This window comes from Condylura cristata, unplaced genomic scaffold (assembly GCF_000260355.1).
Source record: "Condylura cristata isolate star-nosed mole 26May11 unplaced genomic scaffold, ConCri1.0 scaffold00031, whole genome shotgun sequence".
NCBI classification, from domain to species: Eukaryota; Metazoa; Chordata; class Mammalia; order Eulipotyphla; family Talpidae; genus Condylura; species Condylura cristata.
In genome coordinates this window covers 7,341,504-7,362,561 of record NW_004567132.1, presented here as the reverse complement: position 1 = coordinate 7,362,561, position 21,058 = coordinate 7,341,504, and the positions used below count along the sequence as shown (strand labels likewise).

At 37.1% G+C, this 21,058-nt stretch overlaps 1 protein-coding gene across 1 annotated transcript in view; it reads left to right on the top strand.

The window, feature by feature from the left end:
* The window catches only part of USP34 (ubiquitin specific peptidase 34), a 216,771-nt gene that overhangs the window by 68,339 nt on the left and 127,374 nt on the right, over window positions 1-21,058 (top strand). Inside the window, exons 8-16 of the mRNA XM_004691429.2 lie at window positions 146-207; window positions 4,313-4,394; window positions 4,478-4,570; window positions 12,709-12,834; window positions 12,977-13,106; window positions 13,726-13,761; window positions 14,089-14,219; window positions 15,813-16,423; window positions 18,499-18,713. Coding sequence (XP_004691486.1) covers window positions 146-207; window positions 4,313-4,394; window positions 4,478-4,570; window positions 12,709-12,834; window positions 12,977-13,106; window positions 13,726-13,761; window positions 14,089-14,219; window positions 15,813-16,423; window positions 18,499-18,713 — 1,486 coding nt within the window. The remainder of the gene's footprint in view (window positions 1-145; window positions 208-4,312; window positions 4,395-4,477; window positions 4,571-12,708; window positions 12,835-12,976; window positions 13,107-13,725; window positions 13,762-14,088; window positions 14,220-15,812; window positions 16,424-18,498; window positions 18,714-21,058) is intronic.

The following is a 21,058-nucleotide window of genomic DNA, read 5'->3' as shown; positions in this document are numbered from 1 at the left end:
ATGGCCAACAGTAATTGAAGTATATTACATCATTTTGATCTCATTATTAATTATGATCTACATACATCAAGCTACGTTTGCAAACTGTTGTTAATATGTAAGAATAATTCTGGAAGATACTTGACTTTCTTTTTTCTAATCATAGAATCAACTTCACACCTTCAATGATGTGTGCAATAATGAATCATTGGTATCAGACACGGAAACGTAAGTTGGATCATTTATTTACACACACAATTAAACCATTTTAATGTATAGTCTGTTTATGTGGAAAATCTATGATGTGGTTTTTAGATGTATCACCAGATTAGTCATTTCCCTCTGGCAGTACTCTTTATCAGTGTTGCCTAGAGTTGGTCATAACTTTATACATTCTGGGTTATACTAGGATTGCTATTTCATACTGTCAGGACATTACTGGCATACCTTAGAGATATTGCAGGTTCAGTTCTAGGCCAGTGCAATGAAGTGAGTATTGCAATAAAGGAAGTCAAATGCTTTTTTGTTTGTTTTTCAGTTATAGATGTCTCGTTGTAATTTAGTATGTTTACTTAAAATATTTTTACATTATACTTTAGTCAGTTGTGCACAATATTGTGTCTTAAAATAGCATTGCACATACTGTAAATTTGATAGAGACACGAAGCGAGTGCACATTTTTGGAGAAATGACACTGATAGATTGACTTGATACTGGATTGCGACAAAACTTCAATCTGTAAAAAGAACAATATCTGTGAAGTGTAATGAAGTGAAGTTTAATAAAGCAGACTATACCTTTGTATAAGCTGTATTCAGTGTGTGTAGAATTATAGCTCTGGCTTTTTGCTTTTGAAGATGCAGCACTCCTCACCTCCCAACATTCTATCCTGAAAAGATTGCCCAAGAGCCGGCTCAAACTGCCAATACAGTAACCACCCCCCACCACTGCAAGTAAAACAAAACCCTCAGAATTATTTTCTACAGTAATCCCATACATATTGGCTAAGTGTTATGTTTTTCCAACAGTGGGTGGAGAAACAAGTATTGTACGGAATATACATCCTAAAGACACGGTTAAGAGAACAGGGAATATAGTAAACATGAGGAATGCTGGGTAGAGACAGTTTATATTGGACAGAGAAAAGGAGCTTACAGTGTGAGAAAAAATTGGTGGTGCAGGGAAAAAGTGTGATATTGTTGGGGCCTGTCTATCGAGTCTCTTTTAAGGTATAAATACTGTACATATCATAAAAATTTGCCTGGTTTTATAGTGAATTTTTAGTAAACTTAGAGTTGGTGCAACTGTGATTACCTGTAAGTATTCTATAATACTTTTGTTTCTTCAAAAGGAACCTTTTTGCTTATTTGTAATCAGCTTTCTATTCTCATTCCCAGTCCCCCAGTCTACTTTGGGTTTTTACATATTTGCTCTTTTTGGACATTTATTACAAATAGAATCATACGATAGTTGTCTTTTTTCATAATGTAATTTTTCTTGAGATTCATGTTGGATTGTGTACCTGTAACTTCATTCCTTTTTAATTGCTGAGAGTGTTACATTTATAGATGTAACAGTTTATCCTTTTGCTAGTTTATAGATATTTCAGATTTTTTTTTTTTAACTTTTTTTTGCGTAGAAGAACTGAGATCTAGGGGTCCTCCCTGGTGGCACAGTGAGCTAAAGCATAGCACTGTGAAGCTCACTGCAGCCACTTCAGCGTGAGTTTGATCCCTGGCCAGGCAGGTGACCCACATATCGTGGCAGACCTCTCCTGACCCGTCCACTGGCTCCCCTCAGCAGTATACTTTGTTGATCTGTCTGTTCTGCTCCCCACTTTGCCTCTGGTGAATCCTATCACCGCCCCTGCACCTCTGGCCTGTACCCCAGTTCTGTATACATAAATACATCTTTAAAAAAAGAAAAGAAACTGGGATATAGGTCAGAGGTGTTGGGGGGAGGGGGCGCTGAGAGGGTTTGGCATAGCAGAACAGGTCTGCTATGCCAGACATCTCTGCTTGGGGTTTGAACTAAGGCCTTAGCAGTGGTAGCACTGAAACTTACCCTGTGGGCCACCAGGGAGGCCCCTTACATCTTTATTTATTAGTGAGCAACATAAAGCATTTCCACTAGTGTCAGGAGCAGGATAAAAGGTGCCTCTTCTCACTGCTGCTTTTCAACATTATACAGAAGTCCTACCTAATACTATAAAGAAAATAAAATATAGGCGACTGGGAAAAAAGAAATCTGCATTTGATTGTAGCTGACATGATCAGATATATAGAAAATGTGAGAAGATTGACAAACCCTGCAGCTAATGAGCATTTTTAACAAGGTTGCAGGATACAGGTTTAAGACATAATAGTAAACCATCAATGAACAGTGGACTTTGAAATTTTATATACAGTATCATTTGCTCTAGTATCACAATAAATGAAATGCATAAATATAAATTAACAAAATACAAACAAGATCTGTTTGAGGACAATTATATAAAACACTGATGAAAATTCTTGTAAATTCACTACAGTGCATAAGAATCCCAGCAAGTTATTTTGTGAATAACAAAGTGATTCTAAAGTTTATTTGGAGAAACAAAGCATGAAGAATAGCTAACACAGTATTAAAAAGAACAAACTTGGAGGACAAGACTATCCACAGTTATCAAGATAGTGACAGTATATTGGTGAAAGAATAGATAAAGCAGATCAATAAAGCAGAGTAGCCTAATATATCAGTATAAATATAGTGAGCTAATCTTTGACATAGACACTAAGGCAATACGACGACACAAAGATAATCTTTTAAACAAGTGATAATTAAACCTTTGGACACTACATGCAAAGAAATGAGTTTAATAACATAACTCAGACCCTTCAAAATTAATTCAGAATGGAATGTAGACCTAAACAAAATTCAGCACTGTGAAACTCATAGAATATAACATAAAAAACCTAGATGATGACTTTTTAAATTCAAAGCAAAGTCATGATCCATAAAAGAATTGACTAACTATAGTTAGTCATTAAAATTAAAAATTTCTGCTTTGTGAAAGACCACATTAAGAAAATGAGACAGACTGGGGGAAAATATTTGCAAAAAATACATCTCATAAAGAGCTTAATACAAAATATATATATATATATATATATATATATATATATATATAAAGGCTCTTAAATAGCTTAATAATAAAAAACCAGCCTGATTAAAAAATGCAACAAAGATTTCAACAGACACCTCAACAACGAAAATAAAAACCAACCTGATTTAAGAAATGCAGCAAAGATTTTAACAGATACCTCAACAAAGAAAATATGTATGTACAAATAAGTATATAAAAAGATGCTTCAGGGCCCTCTCTGGTGGCACAGTGTCATAAAGCACAACACTTCAAGTGAACTACAGCTGCTTCAGTGCCTAGCCCCAGAGGTCATCCACATGGAGTTGATCCACATGGAGCGGCAGACCTCTCCTGACCCACCCGCTGCTCCCCTCAGCGGTGTATTTCATATCTGCCTGTTCTGCTCCATTCAGTCTCTGGTGAACCCTCTTATTGCTCTTGCACCTCTGGCTGTACCCCAGTTCTGTATAACAAATCATTCTTAAAAACAAAACAAAACAAAACAAAAAAACCAACTTCATATCCTGTTTCATTAGAGAAATGCAGATTAAAATGAGATACGTGTGTGTGTGTGTGTGTGTGTGTGTGTATGTGTATACAGAGTTTTTTTTTAACGGAGGCAAACCCACTTGTTTTAATTACCTATTCTGCCTATATAAAGGTTTGGTCAAGTCCTCCAAGCTGTATATGTACCACATCTTTTTAATCCAGTCATCTACTTTTGGGCATTTGGGTTGTTTCCATGTCTTTCCAATTGTAAATAAAGCAGCAGTAAACATGGGGGTGGAAGTATCTTTTAGAATCAGTGTTATTGTGTCTTTTGGATAGATAATTAGGAGTGAGATTGCTGGTTCATATGGAAGTTCCATGTTGAGCAGTTTGAGAACCTCCAAACAATTTTCCATAGTGGTTGTACTAGTTTGCATTCCCACCAGTAGTGCAGGAGAGCTCTTTTTCTCCACATCCTCACTTGTTGTTGCTAGTTGTTACATTGTGTACCTGGTGTTAGCTGATTTTCTAACTTGTCTGAATGTTTTTGGCTTACAAATTCAGGTAATAAAATCATTTCTTGCTGTAATACTCTGGTTAATTCTTTATAATCATTTCTTTATGATTAGTATGTGAATAATTTCACTTATTCTGCCCTTTACACATAGGAAAGAGTATAATTTTTAAAATGTATTAATTACTTGTATTACTTGACTTTAGGTCCATTGCAAAAGAACTTGCAGACTGGCTTATAAGCAACAATGTGGTAGAGCATATATTTGGACCAAATTTGCATATTGAGGTTTGTGGACAATTATAAATTTCTCTGTTCTGTTAAGAGACAGCTATTTTTAAAAATTAACTAAAAAAGTGTTTCTTTTCCAGATCATCAAGCAGTGCCAAGTGATTTTGAATTTTTTGGCAGCAGAAGGACGGTTGAGTACTCAACACATTGACTGCATTTGGGCTGCAGCACAGGTAACATTAATTGCTCACATTTACTGTCTTTATTATTATATGTTCTAAATGCTTTACCTATGATGTAAGTTCTGCCATTTCTTTTTCATCTCTAAAGAAAATTAAACATTGACAAAATTGGGAATGGATTCTACAAAGTCCAGTTTTTCAGAGTTCGTGTTTTACTGTTGGTAGAAGTCAGGGAAATGAAAGTCATTCAGAGTCACAAGTTTTTTTTTTTTAATTAATTTTTAAAATTTATTTATGCTTACAGAACAGGCCTGAGGTGTGGTGGGTGAGAGGATTCACCAGAGACAGATTGGGGAACAGAACAGGCATGCTGACAGAGTACACTGCTGAGGGGAGCAGTGGGCGGGTCAGAAGAGGACTGCCACACCATGTGGGTCAGCTCCCTGGCCGGGGATTGAACTCATGCTGCAGTGGCTTCATAGAGCTTCATAACCTGTTATGCTACCTTACAGTGTTTACTTTCAATTTAATATTTTAAATAGACATATACCTGGCTCAAAGTTAGATAATAAATATAAAAGAATATGATACATGTCCTTTCATGCTTCTGTTTCATGATCGTGCATTTCTTTATCAGGTACATCATAGACTTTATATATAGATAGCTAATTATAGGCACTTTCCTCTTTTTCACTTAATATCTAGAGGTTATTCCATTTCATTATATAAAGCACTTTTTAAAAAAAGACCACATAGTGTTTCATTGAATGTGTGTACTATAATATGATTAGTTCTCATTCATAGGTATTTTTTTCCCAATGCTTTCTCCTATAAACAACATTATAATAAATAATTTCTGATATACCATTTCATTAAAATGGTATTATCATTTTAATAATACTGGCAAAATATCTCTGTAGAATAAATTGTTACTTAAAAATGGAATTGTTTGACATAAGCTATGCAATCTCTATCGACTGACATATTCCGGTTAGAGACGGAAGTGCTCTGAAAAATCAAAATTTCCATGCTAACTTATGTTATGACCTCCTTTTTTGTAATATCAAAATATTCTAAGCAACCATCAGCTTGCAACCAGATTGCCTTAGCCTCATAAGGCACTACCTGGCTCAGGTGAGCAAGCACTGCCCAAGACAGGGAATTCCTCTAGAAAGCAAAAAATAATATTACAGCTGGCTGGTTAATAAAAACAATTATAACAAAATCAATATTGTAAGACAAAGCAGTACTAGAACATGCTAAAAATAATTAAAAGTTCTTTTACTGCCCATACCAGAACCCAAATCTTATCACTCTACTCTTAAGCTTTTATTGTTCAGTCTTTAAATGAGAAATCTTACTACCTCTCTTAGTGATTTATCTACCAGAAAACTCCTCCTGCCTAGTCTTTGACTTGACTTTACCCTCTTTCACAACTTCTCCTTGGCTAGGGACCTCACCATATCCCCCCTTCACATCTCCACCCCAGGCTCCACCCTAGTCCTTGACTTGACTTTACCCTCTAGGATGTCTCAATGAGAATGAAGATCATTAAGTAGCTTTTAAGGTTTAAAGGGGCTTTATTTTAGCCAATCAACACTGTGGCAAATATAACAATGTTACCCTTAAGTTTTATGAAATTATGTACCTATCTTAACTTTAATAGATTGATTTTAAGAATAATGAATGTTATAACTCAGCTAAAGGGCAATACAGCCCTAAATTGTTCTTAGAAAAAAAAAAAAGATGATTGTAAGCTTGTTATAGGACAGGGAGAGAGGCACCACTGAAGTCCCAAACATGCCTGCTCTAAGTGGGTTCTGTCATCCGCCGCGTCAAGACAAAACATGTATAACTTTAATGAAAAAAGGGACTTTAATACAGTAAATATACAATATGGAACACTAGGCCTGAAAGCCCGCCACTAGACTAAAGCACCTTCTGGCCGGGACCCATGGAAAAGGGTCAGATCTTCCTGTTCTCCATCCAGCTTCCTTTTCTTCTCCCCTCAGCTTGTCTCCTTTTTCTCTGCTCAGCTCCACCCTCCTTCTGGGTGGGGCAGGGAACCTGGAACTTCCTCTTTCCTAGCGACCACCCTGTTACAATCTCTCAGCCCAGTTCATGTGCTGATGTCATCCCACTGCTTGCTTCTAATGTATAAAATTAAGTTCTGCTAAGAGTAGAACCGGAAGACTTGCACCCAACTCCCATTCCCGTGTCTTCCTCATTCCCCTTTCCCCTTTTTCTCCTTTTCCCCCCTTTTTAGGAATTTCTGCCGATTCTGCCCCCACCTTGCGACCCAGCCTATTCTGTTCCCCAATAATCTGTGATTGGGGAACAAAGGGTCTCTGACAATTGTTAAAGTTATGGGAGTTTTAATTTATGGTAGAAAATGGTGTGCAGTGCCACTTTTTCCTTTCTCTTCCCTGATACAACTTTAAACTGTTGTATCTTTGGTTAACTGAGGATAGACTGTCTTTTCGGGTTTTATATTTATTTAGGTTTTTTTTTGCGGTAATGTTGTTTTACATCACTGAATATGTTTAGGAGTTCTGGCTGTCCCACACCAACCACCAGAATATTGGTAAACTCCCACCATAGTTTGTTTGAACTCTACTTGTCTCTACTGTGCCCTCTGTTCCCTTTCTCCTGTAACTTCAGTTCTCAGATTCCTAGGGTTTTTTTTTTTTTTCCCCCTGTTCCATTACTTTGTTTCTTTGTATTCACATGTGAGTGAAATAATTCAATATTACTTTATTCTTGTCGGAGACTCTTTGTCCCCATCACGGATTATTGGGTTGGCAAGTGGTGATTCCTAGGAAAAAAAGGGGAAAAAGGGAAAAAAAGGGGAGCAGGCTTGAGGAAGACACGGGAATGGGAGTTGAGTGCAAGTCTTCCTGCTCTGCCTTCAACAGAGATTTATTTTATACTTTTCAAGCAGGCTGAGGGATACATTAGCATATGAAATGAGCTGAGATCACAATCACCTTTTTTCTAAGAATAAGTCTGGGGTTGTTTTGACCTTTAGTTGAGATTATAACATTTTTAAAATCAATCTATCAAGGTTAAAACAGGTACATAGATTCACAAAGTTTAAGATAAATATTACTATATTTACCACAGTAAAGATTAACCAAAATAAAGTCCCTTAAACATTATCTATTACTTAAGGGCTTTCATTATCATAGAGACATTGTAGGGGGTAAAGTAAAGTGAGGACTGGAAGAGGAAATTTCTTATGGTAAGGTTCTTTGAAAAACTTGTTAGAAAGTTTAAGTGAATTAACTTGAAGTCTCGTGGTAGAAAACCTGATTAGCTCTGAATAGGTGACTTGGGTGAATTTCCATATCTAAAGACTAGATAGTAGGAAGTTAATCAGCCAGTTGTCAAATCACTTTTGACTTCAAGAGGAATTTCTCACCCTGGTGCAGTACTTGCTTGTCAGGGCCAGGTAGCGCTTTATGAGGCTGAGGCAATCCAATTGTAAGCTGAAGGTTGCTCAGAATATTTTGATATTATGATTATACAAAAAAGGGAGGTCATAACATAAGTTAGTTGGAAAGTATGATTTTTCAGAGCATTTCCCCTCCACCCCTACCGTGTCTGTTGACAGAGGTTGCATAGTTTGTGTCATCTTCTGACTTTTTAAAAAAGATTTATTTATTTATGCATACAAGAACTGGAGTACAGGGCAGAGGTGAGAAGATTCACCAGAGACAGAGTGGGGAGCAGAACAGACAGATGTGCTGAAATGTACTGCTGAGGGGAACCGTGGGCTCATCAGGAGAGGTCTGCTGCACCATGTGGGTCACCTCCCTGCCTGGGGATTGAACTCATGCTACAGTGGTTGCGATTGCTTCACATTGCTGTGCTTGAACCTGTTGAGCCACAAGGGAGGGCCTTTTTTTTTTTTTTTTAAGGTTTATTTCTTTATGCATACAAAAACTGAGGTATTGGGTAGGGCCCTCTTCTGACTTATTTCACTTAGCATAATCTCCTCCATTTCTATCCATGTTACCACAAACTGGTAAATTTTCATCTGTCTGGCTGAAACAGTCTACTGAGTGCTTATAACACATCCTTAATCAAATCATCCACCCCTAAATTGCTTAGGTACTTGCAAATCTAGGACATTATAAACACTGCTGCTATGAACATTAGAGAGTATGTGTCTTTGAATTGATGCTTTTATATTTTTTGCATAGGTAACTGGAAGTGAAATTGTTGCATCAATTGTAGACCTATTTTTTTTTTAAAGATTTATTTATTTATGCATACAGAACTGGGGTACAGGCTAGAGGCTCAGGGGTGGTGAGAGGCTTCACCAGAGACAGAGTGGGGAGCAGAACAGGCAGATCGACGAAGTACACTGCTGAGGGGAGCAGCGGGCGGGTCAGGAGAGGTCTGCCACGCCATGTGGTCACCTCCAGGGCAGGCGGGAATGGAACTCATGCGGAAGCGGCTTTAGATTCTCAGTGCTGTGTTTTAACCCGCTGCGCCACCAGGGAGGGCCTGTAGCCACCAGGGAGGGCCTGTAGATCTATTTTTAATGTTTTGAGCATCTATCCTGTTTCCATAGAGGCTGAACCTACTAACATTCCTGCCAAATGAGGGTTTTTCTTAACACCCATGCTAACGTTTGTTGTTTCTGCTCTTTTCTTTTTTTTAGATTGATTTATTTATGCATACATAAGTGGGTGCAGGGCAGAGGTACAGGGGTGGTGAGAGCATTCACCATAGAGTGGAGAGCAGAACAGGCTAATCGACAAAGTATACTGCTGAGGGGAACAGTGGGCAGTCAGTCAGTAGAGGTCTTTTGCACCATGTGGGGATCACTTCCCTGGTGGGGTATAGAACTCATGCTGAAGCAGCTTTGACTATCTTTGCAGTGCTGTGCTTTAACCAGGAAGAGCCTTGTTTCTACTTTTTTCTGTATAAGGGCATTCTCATAGGTGTGAGATTTGCGTTGGTTTGGATTTGCATTTCCGTGATGACTAAGTATTTTTTCCTGTGACTATTGGCTTTTTGTATGTTTTTGGAGATTGTCTACTCATATCTTCTCCCCTTTTTTGACATGCTTTATTTTTGAGTTGTAGGAGTTCCTTTGTAGATCTTGAATATTAACCCCTGGTAAGTGATGGGCAAATGTTCTCCATTAGTAAGGTATCTTTTTTTACTTTGTAGATGTATTGATGTTTTAAACATGCATTTTTCCCCATTTATTTTCACTATGTATACAAGAACTGGGATATAGACCAAATGTATGGGGGAAGGGTGAGAGGACTCACCAGCAACAGAGGGGAGAGCAGAATAGTTGGATCTACTGAAATACGCCGCTGAGTGGAGCAGCAAAGGTCTGCTGTGCCCTTGTGGGTAGGCTCCCTTGGCCGGGATTGATCTCATGAGGCAGTGGCTGGTGATGGCTTAATAGCACTGTGTCTTTAACCCCTGCACCACAAAGGAGATCCTGTGGTTTAATTTTTTAAACATATCTTTTTAAGATTTTTATATTTATGCCTACAAGACCTGGAGTAAGGCCAGAGGTGTGGGTATGGGGGTAAGAGAATTCACCAGAAACAGAGTGTTGAGCAGAACAGGCGGATTGACTGAAATGCACTGCTGAGGAGAGTGGTGGGCTGGACGAGAGAAGTCTGCCATGTCATGTGGGTCACCTTCATGGCCTTGGATCATACTCTTGCTTCAGTGGTTGTGATAGCTTCATTGTGCTGTGCTTTAAATGGTTATGCCACCTAGTAGGGCGCAGTTTTTTTTTATTTTTATTAGGTCTGAGGATTTTGTGTTACAGTTTGTACTGCCTTCACAATTCCAAGATTATAAAATTTTAGTTTCTTTTTAATTTCACTGTACCCATTTTGTGTTCCAATTGTATATTTAAAATTTGGTTGGAATTAGCTTGGTTCAGTGTCATGAATGTATCCAACACCTCTCCCCATTCTTCTATTACAGCTACCCCAAGTTTCATTTGTTCAGTAATTCTTCTCAATGAGTTGAGATACTAGTTTTGTCTTGATTTGATTTAGTCTAATTTTTGTCTAGTCTTGATTTTATTTAGATTTTCTATTGGTATATCTCATCACGACCTCTATAGCAGTGATAAAGTTAGGCCACTTGATTTTGTAAGCAAATTTTTATTGCAGCATGTCCTTGCCTATTTTTTTTATGTGTTTTATGTGGGTGCTTCCACACACGTTGTTAAGAGTTTAACAGATATAAATATGCACAGTCCTAAAATATTTTCCTGTCTGGTTCATCAAGAAAACATTTGTTGGTACCTGGGTTTATACTTGTGGCTTTTCTTTTTCTTAACCTGTGTCTTTGTCGTATGTAAAAATATCTGTCAGACTGGGCCTTCATATTTTTAAAGATGTTTTTCACTTTTTTTTCATACGAATGTTGCCATTGGCTAATTCTTTCAAAATATCGTTGTTTTCATAATGATTAATTTGAAAATTTATGTTCTTCCTTTCTAAAACGTGATAGTCCATTTGTTTTCATTTAGCATTTCTTTATTATTTAAATAACTTACATGTTTGGGGCAACATTGGTTTATTTCACTGTTACATAATGCAGAGAACTAGGTTCATACCTCCTTAGAGATTCATCATTATTCATCATTATCCACCCCTACCCACCCATGGCTTTTTACTGTATACCATTACATTCAGCATTTCAAGGTTATTGGTTTTTATATTTTATTTCATGTTAAGCTTATCAGTTATTTTAATTTTATTTATTATTGTTAATCTAATACCATTTCTTCCATTATACTTGCTTTGATCTGTTATATTTTTACTTCTCACTCTATCATATGTAATTATCTCTGTACATATATGTAAACTTTGTAAAAATTATTCATGTTTAGTAATTCTGTGTCTTCATGCCTAACTTAATTCTTAGATTGGTCAATTATTTTTCAATATATTTTGAGTTCTCTGATTAAATATTGTATATATGTCACTATCATGTTATGATATTAAAGGGGCAAATGATATTCATACAAATTCAATATAGTATTGAATAGAGATTTTTAAAAAAGGATTTATTTATGCTTACAGACTGGGGTACAGGCCAGAGTTGTGGTGGGTAAGAGGATTCACCAGAGACAAGAGTGGGGAGCAGAACAGGAAGATTTACTGAAACACTCTGCTGAGGGGAACAGTAGGTGGGTCAGGAGAGATCAGCCATGCCATCTGAGTCAGCTCCCTGGCAGGGGATTGAACTCATGCTGCAGTGGCTTCAGAGAGCTTTGTAATGGGGTGCTTTAACCTGTTGCACCACTAGGTAGAGTCCAAATAAAGGTGTTAAATGTGAGCATCTTTTTTTTTTTTTATTCCAGAGGTGCTAGGGGTAAGGTGATTGACCAGAGACAGAGTAAGGAATAGAACAGGTGGATCTATTGAAACACACTGCTTAGGGCAGCAGCAGGTGAGACACAGGACAGGTCTACTGTACCTTTGTGTCACTCCCCTGGCCTGGGATTGAGCTGGAGCTACATTGGCTACAGATAGCTTAGTGCTGTGCTTTAACCCATTGTGCCACCAGAGAGCCTCTTTCTGACTTGTTTAAAAAAAGACTTATTTTATTTATGTATATAAGAACTGGGGTGTGGGCTAGAGATATAGGAATGGGGACATGAAAGAATTCACCAAAGACAGAGTGGGCAACAGAACAGGCATGAAATACGCTGCTGAAGGGAGCAGCAGATAAGACAGGAGAGGTCTGCTGCTCCCTGTGGGTTAGCTCCCTGGCTGGGGATCAAACTCAGCTGCAGTGGTTGGTGGTACCATGATAATGCTGAGATTTAACCCCTGTGCCACCAGGGAGCCTGACTTTCTTTTTTTTAAACATTTATTTATGCATATAGAACTGGGTACAGGCTAGAGGTGCAGGGGCAGTGAGAGGCTTCACCAAAGACAGAGTGGGGAGGAGAACAGGCAGGTCAACGAAGTACACTTGCTGAGGGGAGCAGCAGTGGGGTCAGGAGAGGTCTGCCATACCATGTGGGTCACCTTTGGGGCAGGTGTCGAACTCAAGCTGAAGTGGCTTTTTAGCTGCTCAGTGCTAAAAAGTCGGGAAGGTCCTGACTTTCTGACTTTTAATGTTGGAAATTTTGCAGTGTCATATTAGTAGGATAAATTTTTTTCCTTTTTTCCCTTTATCTTTTCTAGTTGAAACATTGTAGTCGGTATATTCATGATTTATTTCCTTCACTCATAAAGAATTTGGATCCTGTACCACTTCGACATCTACTTAATCTGGTCTCAGCTCTTGAGCCAAGTGTTCATACTGAGCAGGTAATTCATTCAAAACATAATGGTAGTGTTTTGTTTATTCAACAGAATAAATATTTGCTGTGCAGATAATTTTACTTGTAGTTATTGAGTACTGTTGGCATTTAAAATATCTGATTTTTAACTTCTCTTTCTTTTTTTAAAGACATTGTACTTGGCGTCAATGTTAATTAAAGCATTATGGAATAATGCTCTAGCGGCAAAGGCTCAACTATCTAAACAGAGTTCTTTTGCATCTTTATTAAATACTAATCTTCCTATTGGAAATAAGAAAGGTTAGTAAAGTATAATGTATTTTGAAGTAATTTTTTTAGTTTATCACTCAAATTTGAGATAGTTTCGCTCTGTAGCTTCATTTCAGTAATTTTAAGATGAGTTAGAGATGGGAGTAATAAAGTTCATGTTTTTGGCTTGCTGTTAAACAATACTAATAGTAATAGTTACTGAATATTTTCTCCTTTGTGTTCTTCCCTAAAAGTAAAATTTAGAGAGGTTAAAAGAGTTTCTGTTTAGACAACATGCTTTGTTTTAGAAATAATTTCGACAACAGGATATGATGATAAAGTTGTCTTTCTATGTTTTCTACATCTACATTTTCTATTATTGCAGGTCTTTTATGTGTACTTTAACATGTATATTCTTTTAGGACTTTCTAAAACTTTATCAACTTTACCCCAGTTTTTGCCTCCTGATAACCATAATCGTATACCACTCTTTTCTTAGGCTTTTCTGTGCAGGCACCCACAACAACTACTGCAGGTGGTAGGGACTTATATTCTTACAGGTTTCCCTACTTGTTTCTTGTTGATTATGTAATAAGAACAACTGATACGCTGTCCCAAAGAAGCTCAGTCACTTAGAATATTTCCCTCCTGTTTTTTCCTTTTCCTTCAGAGGAAGAAGAGCTCAGAAGAGCAGCTCCATCACCTTGTAAGTTGAGTTTTAGAAATGCATAGCAAGATGAGCTGTAGTCTTTTTGTTAATCTCTTATGATTAATTATTTTAGTCATGAAGTTCATATTGGGAAGGAGATGTTCACATTTTAATTTTTCATCTTACCCTTTTTGTTTAAACCATTAGTGTTTTGACTTTTAATTGAAATTGTGTCTTATCTATAGAAGTATTTGGCAGATGTTAACATACCTAGATTATATTTAGGCTGCTTGTAGCTTGGATAAATCATAGTATCTTAAAAGCATGTCATTCTGATCCATGTTACTATAGATTATAAGTAAAATAAAAATCTGTTTAATATAGGGTCACCTGCAGCTAGTCCTCAAAGCAGTGATAACAGTGATACCCACCAAAGTGGAGGCAGTGACATTGAAATGGACGAACAAATTATTAATCGAACTAAGCATGTTCAACAGCGACTTTCGGACACAGAGGTATGAAATGTCACCATATCACTTGACCCCCACTTCATAGTGATGAATGTTTGGGTTTTGGTCATATCCTTTAAACTGGTACTGTATTACGTGGTATACATTAGGCTTTTCATTTTTTTCTTTTTTAAAGATTTATTTATTTCTGCATATGGAACTGGGGTTCAGGCCAGAGGTGCAGGAGTGGTGGGAGGATTCACCAGAGACAGAGTTGGGAGCAGAACAGGCAGATCAACAAAGTACATTGCTGAGGGGAGCAGTAGCGGGTCAGGAGAGGTCTGCCACGCCATGTGGGTCACCTCCAGGACAGGCGGAATCGACCTCATGCAGAAGTGGCCTCAGCTTCTCAGTGCTGTGTTTTAACCTACTGTGCCAGGGCCCATGTAACCTTTTCTCATGAGAAATGTTGAGCTGTGCTTAACCATTGAGTTTCAATTTTATTTTATATTTTTCAAAGGAAGTCACTACTGTTGGCAGCCTTTTTTTTTTAAATTTTTATATTTTAATTGTATCTCTTTAACATAAAGTTTATTTTTACATCATTTTTTGCATTTTTCATCTCAGTTGTACTTCCCGTGGGCTTCCCATCACCAAATCAACCTGTACCATCACCATAATCCAGTGCATTCCCCTCCCCCTACTATTTTTGATCCCATTCCCTACTCTACCCCCATAAAATGTCTCTGGCCTAAAGCTGTTCATTATTATTTTCTTGTGTTGGCAGTCTTTTTTTTTTTTTTAAAGTACTATTAATTTAATTTACAAACTGCTTTACATATTTAAACGTTTTTATTTTATTAAAATATGTTTATTGTGAGAATTTTTAATGGCCTGGTAACAACTTATTGTTTTTAAGATTTTTTTTTTCTTTGATTTATGCATACAAGAACTAGGATGTAGGCCCTCAGAGGTGCAGAGGGTAAGAGGATTCACCAGAGAGAGCAGGGAGCAGAACAGGAAAATTGACTGAAATACACTGCTAAGGAGAGCAGCAGGCTGGTCAGGAGAGGTGTCCCACACCATGTGGGTCACCTCCCTGGCTGGGGGGTCATACTCTTGCTGCAGTCGCTGCGGATGGTTTCATAGCTGTGAATTCAAGCCATGCCAGCCAGTTTGCTAGAAGCCTGTTGTGCCACGTGGGAGATCCCAAAACAGTTTTTCAATGTAAATATAATTTATAAACACACATACTCAGCATACATACTCATAGAGAAATATTGTTGGAAAGAATAAAGCAAAGTTTACAAAGTGATTATTTTTGTCTGATGAAATCATGAGCCATTTCAGTTTTCTTCCTTTCCTTTTGTTGAATTTTCAGATCTTTTTTCAATGAATAGATATTTTTGTTTTCCTGAATAGATTTTTATCACAGGATAAGTACATTTATGTAGAGAAAATGAAATAAAATTAAATCTTGGGTATTAAACTTCTAAATTTTTTCTCTATCCCATACATATATGCATGTATATCATGTATAGAGATACATTTGTATAATATGTATACGTGCAAATGTTTGTGTGTTGTGTCCATTAATGATAAGGTTAAATTGTCATCATGGATGATTTTAAATGAAAATCTGTTTGTTTCTAAATACAGGAATCTATGCAGGGAAGTTCTGATGAAACTGCCAATAGTGGTGAAGACGGAAGCAGTGGTCCTGGTAGCAGTAGTGGGCATAGTGATGGATCTAGCAATGAAGTGAATTCCAGCCATGCTAGCCAGTCTGCTGGGAGCCCTGGCAGTGAGGTACAGTCAGAGGACATTGCAGATATTGAAGCTCTTAAAGAAGAAGAAGATGATGATGATCATGGTCATAATCCTCCTAAAAGCAGCTGTGGTACAGATCTTCGGAACAGAAAGTTAGAAAGTCAAGCAGGCATTTGTTTAGGGGATTCTCAAGGCCCATCAGAAAGAAGTGGGACGAGCAATGGAACAGGAAAGGACCTGGTTTATAACTCTGAGTCAATGCCATCAGTAGATAATCGAATACGAATGCTAGATGCTTGTTCACACTCTGAAGACCCAGAACATGACATTTCAGGGGAAATGAATGCTGCTCATATAGCACAAGCATCTCAGGAATCTTGTATTACGCGCACTGGGGACTTCCTTGGGGAGAATATTGGGAACGAATTGTTCAATTGTCGGCAGTTTATTGGCCCACAGCATCATCACCACCACCACCACCACCATCACCATCATGATGGGTAAGTCTGTTTAGAAATATGTCATATTTCCATTAGGAAAGTAATTATAATTTCTGTTTATTCTAGGTCACTTCTGTCCAATAGAAATATAATGTAAACAAATGTATGACACAAGTAAGGTTGTTTTTAATTTTATGTGGGCATATTTGAGAAAACAAAATAAGAGAAGATTCATTTACATTGTTTTATTTAAAGCAACTATATCTAAAATATCTTCTCTAATTGTATCAGTATAAAAATTAAGATTTCTCTCTTGGTATGAAGACATCAATAATTTTGTGTTTATTTTAATACTTAAAATGCATCTCATTTTTAGACCAGATATTTATTAATTTAGAATAGAGGTCGTTGTTTTATTTTTATTTTTTTTTATTGATGTAAATTGGTTTACAATATTGCATACAACTTAGAGGTGTATACTCTCCCCTTTCAGGTGTTGTTACCATATTATACCCACTGTGAAAATTACCCAGTAGTTTTCTACCATAGTCCATTGTGCTTCCCCCCTTCTTTTCATCATTCCCACCCCCTCAATTCTACAGTTAGATTTTTAGTGGTTGTTACAGGTCTGGCTTTATCTGACCTCAGTTTTGTTTTTCTGTAGTCCACTTGTAAGTGACACACCATCCATAGACCAGCTTCCTATAACATGTGCAGTGACCACATGTAGCTAGTGATTATTTCATTGGATAGCACAGAGGTAGATCATCAGCTTCTTGCCTAAAAGGAAATAGAGTGCTCATGAAAATCTTCATAAAAGTGTGGTCATGAGAAAGGGAATGTTATGCTACCTCTAATTTTAGGATTTAAGTATAAAGTAAGGATAAGTCGGAGCATAAAACTTTTTGCATCTTTAAAATATATAATGTTTAATGACTAGTGATTCTGACACTAATGTTATAGTCATAGGTAATGACCTAATTGTTCTTTGAATTTGCTTTCTTTAAAATGGAAACAGTAGTATATATCCCATGGTTTATTATGTTTTCATTGTTTCATGTGCCTGGTGTATAGTAAGATCTCAGTAAGTATCTGCCACTGTTTATTACAACTCTCACGACAAGTTGATGGTGAAATAAGAATACATGAGTTATTTATTTTTTAAGATTTATTTACTTATGCATACATAAGTTAGGATACAGGTCAGAATTGCAGGGAGTAAGAGGATTCACCCAGACTGAGTAGGGAGCAGAACAGGCAGATTGACACACAGTGAGGGGAGCAGCGGTTAGGTCATGAGAAATCTGCCATGCCATATGGGTCACCTCTGGTTGGTGATTGAACTTGTGATGCAGTAGCTGCAGATAGCTTCATTGTGCTGTGTTTTAACCTGTTACACCACCAGGGAAGGCAGGAATACATGATTACTGAGATGAGTTTTCTTAAAATTGACAGTTTGGTAGGCCTTTCTGATTCAGTTTGGTTGGTTGGGAGACTAAATATCCAAACATATTACAAGTTTACTTCCTTTGTCTGTTTATTATTGTGAATTTAAGGTAATGTTTCTCCACTTTGTTAGTGTTACCTTTCAGATCAGATAATTCCTTGTTTTCAAATTTGCTGCAGTGTGAGTGCAACTAACATCTCTGTCCCTAAATTTCAGCAGCATCCATGAGTTGTGATCATGGAAATAGCTGTAGGCATTGACAAATCCTCTCACACTCTTCTTGTAGGGCTGTTCAAAATTACCCCCAATTGAAAAAAAAAAAATTACCCCCAATTGATAACCAATGGTTTATAGACTGACATTATACACAATAATGTAACAGTAAGTTTACCAATCCTCCCCAAAATGATTCTCTTTCAAGTTGTTTTTGTGAGTTGTATTGATGGGTCATAATTGTGGATATTTTATAAAATTAACACATAGTTCTTAGAATGTGGACTTGGAGCTTTTTGTAAGCTCTCAACGTTTCATATTGTTAAAAAATTATATCTTGTTTTCTTATAACAACACTTATTCTTAACCTGTTGTATTTATTCTTAAGTGTTATAAGTTGTACAAATGTTTTGAGAGAGATTTTTGATTCACAAAGTGTCCAAGTTTGTGATAACTGTGATTTTCTTCATAACAGGCATATGGTTGATGATATGCTAAGTGCAGACGATGTTAGTTGCAGTAGCTCCCAGGTCAGTGCAAAATCAGAAAAAAATATGGCTGATTTTGATGGTGAAGAATCTGGGTGTGAAGAGGAACTAGTTCAGATTAATTCACATGCAGAGCTAACATCTCATCTCCAACAACATCTTCCCAATTTAGCATCTATTTACCATGAACATCTTAGTCAAGGTAAGTTTTTGTTTTATACTAAATAAAAGATATTACCTTTATAACAGAAATAACTTATATTATAATGTTAAAAGGAATAAACAGTTTATGTTATAATACTTAACATCTGTTTTGGCAAGTTAATTTTCATGTGGTAGTTTTATTTGTAAGGGAGTGACTATTAGAAATATGGAGACTATGTTTACATCAGGAGATACGTAGCTAGAAAACAACTAGAATGATTTTTATGAAAATTAATAGCTTTGTTTTTAGAAAATAAGTGATTTAGAGTATATATTCAGATCTATTGGGACCTTAAATGATTACATAGGACCATTTACTTAAAATGTCAGTCATAGAAAATACAGAGACAGAATGTAAAACAGTGGTCGCCAGGGTTAATGAAGATGGGGAGAAGAATAAGAAGGGTGACTAAAGTATAAGGTTTTCTTTGAGGTGGTGTGATAAAAATGTTTTAATTGCTCTTAAGAAAACAGGATACTACCATTTTTTGAAGAATGGAGATTAAAGAGGAATAGAATAAGGAATAAAGGGAGAAAAGTTAAGAAGAAAAGCAAACACTTTTAAAAACAATAATATTAATAGTTTATTTTCACATCATTTTGTGCCTTTTTCTATCTCATTTGTAATCCCCTTGGTTTTCCCATTTCCAGATCACCCGTGGGCCATTACCATAGTCCAGTGCATTTTCCTCCCCCCACTGTTTTTGATCCTATTCCCCACTCCACCTCCATGAAATGACTCTGGTATATGGCTGTTCATTATTATTCTCTCCTGGTCCGTTATACTCCTGCTATGAGTGAAACCATGCGGTATTTTTCCTTTTCTTTCTGGCTTATTTCACTAAGCATGATCTTTTCCAGCTCCATCCATGTTACTGCAAGAGACATGTGTTTATTTTTTTGGTTGCTGAGTAATATTCCACTGTGTATATGTACCACATCTTTTTAATCTAATCATCCACTTTTGGGCATTTAGGCAGTTTCCATATCTTTCTAATTGTAAATAAAGCAGCAGTAAACATGGGGGTACAGGTATCTTTTTGAATCAGTGGCAAACACCTTTTTTTTTAAAAAAAAAAATTATGCATACAAGAACTGGGATATAGGCCAGAGGTGTGGGAGGAGGGATGGGTATGAGAGTATTCACTAGAGACAAGAGTGGGGAGAAGAAAAGGTGGATTGACTGAAATACACTAATGAGGGGGGAACAGTGGTTGAGATAGGAGAGGTCTGCTGTGTCATGTGGATCACCTCCCTAGCCAGGGATCAAACTCATGCTGTTATGACTGCTGATAGCTTCGTTATCCTGAGACTTATCCCTTTGTGGCTCCAGGGAGGCCCTATATATTCTTTTTTAATGATATGAATTTTATTTTTTAAAAGACTTATTTATGCATACAATAACTGCGGTGTAGGTCAGAGGTGGAGGGGGCAGTATGATAGGATTCACCAGAGAATGAGTAAGAAGCAGAACAGGCAGATCCACTGAAATGTACTGCCAAGGGGAGCAGCTGGAGAAACAGGACAGGTTTGCTTGATAGTGGTGAGACTTTAACCCCTCTACCACCAGGAAGAGCCAATGTAATTACTTCTTAAAAAGAAATGCCAAAACAAAACCAAAGAGACAAGTCACAGACAAGTGAGAGAATTACAAATCACATATTTATTCAATAAAGGGCTTGTACCAGACATGAAAGAACTTTTTTACAACTTAGTTGTAAGACAGTTTGATTAAAAAGTGATAATTTCTTTTACCAAAGAAGGCACACTAATGACTAGTTAAGCACATGAAAAATAGTCATTTCAGAACTGTACACCTATTAGAATGATAAAATTTTAAAAAATTATCCTAGCAGTTGAGGAAGTTGTGGAGGAACAGCAACTCTCATACACTGCTGAAAACATTATAGATACCCAAGGCAATAGAAATTTCATAGTTACTGTTAAAAAGATAAAAAACATGGTTTAAAAAAGATTTATTTATGGAAGAAATGGGTATGATCCAGAGGTGAAAGGGATGAGAGGATTCACGAGAGACAGACTGGGGAGCAGAACAGGCAGATGTTTTGAAATACATTGCTGAGGGGAGCAGTGGGGCGGATCAGGAGAGGTCTGCTGGGCCATGTAGGTTACCTTCCTGGCCGGGAATCAAACTCCTACTGCAGTGGATATCTTCATAGTGCTGTGCTTTAACCCATTGTTCCACCAGGGAGTGCCAAGAAGTTTTTATTTCTTTTTTTTAACGATTTATTTAGGCCCTCCCTGGTGGCGCAGCGGGTTAAAGCACTGCACTAAGAAGCCAAAGCCACTTCCTCATGAGTTCGATTCCCGCCTGCCCCGGAG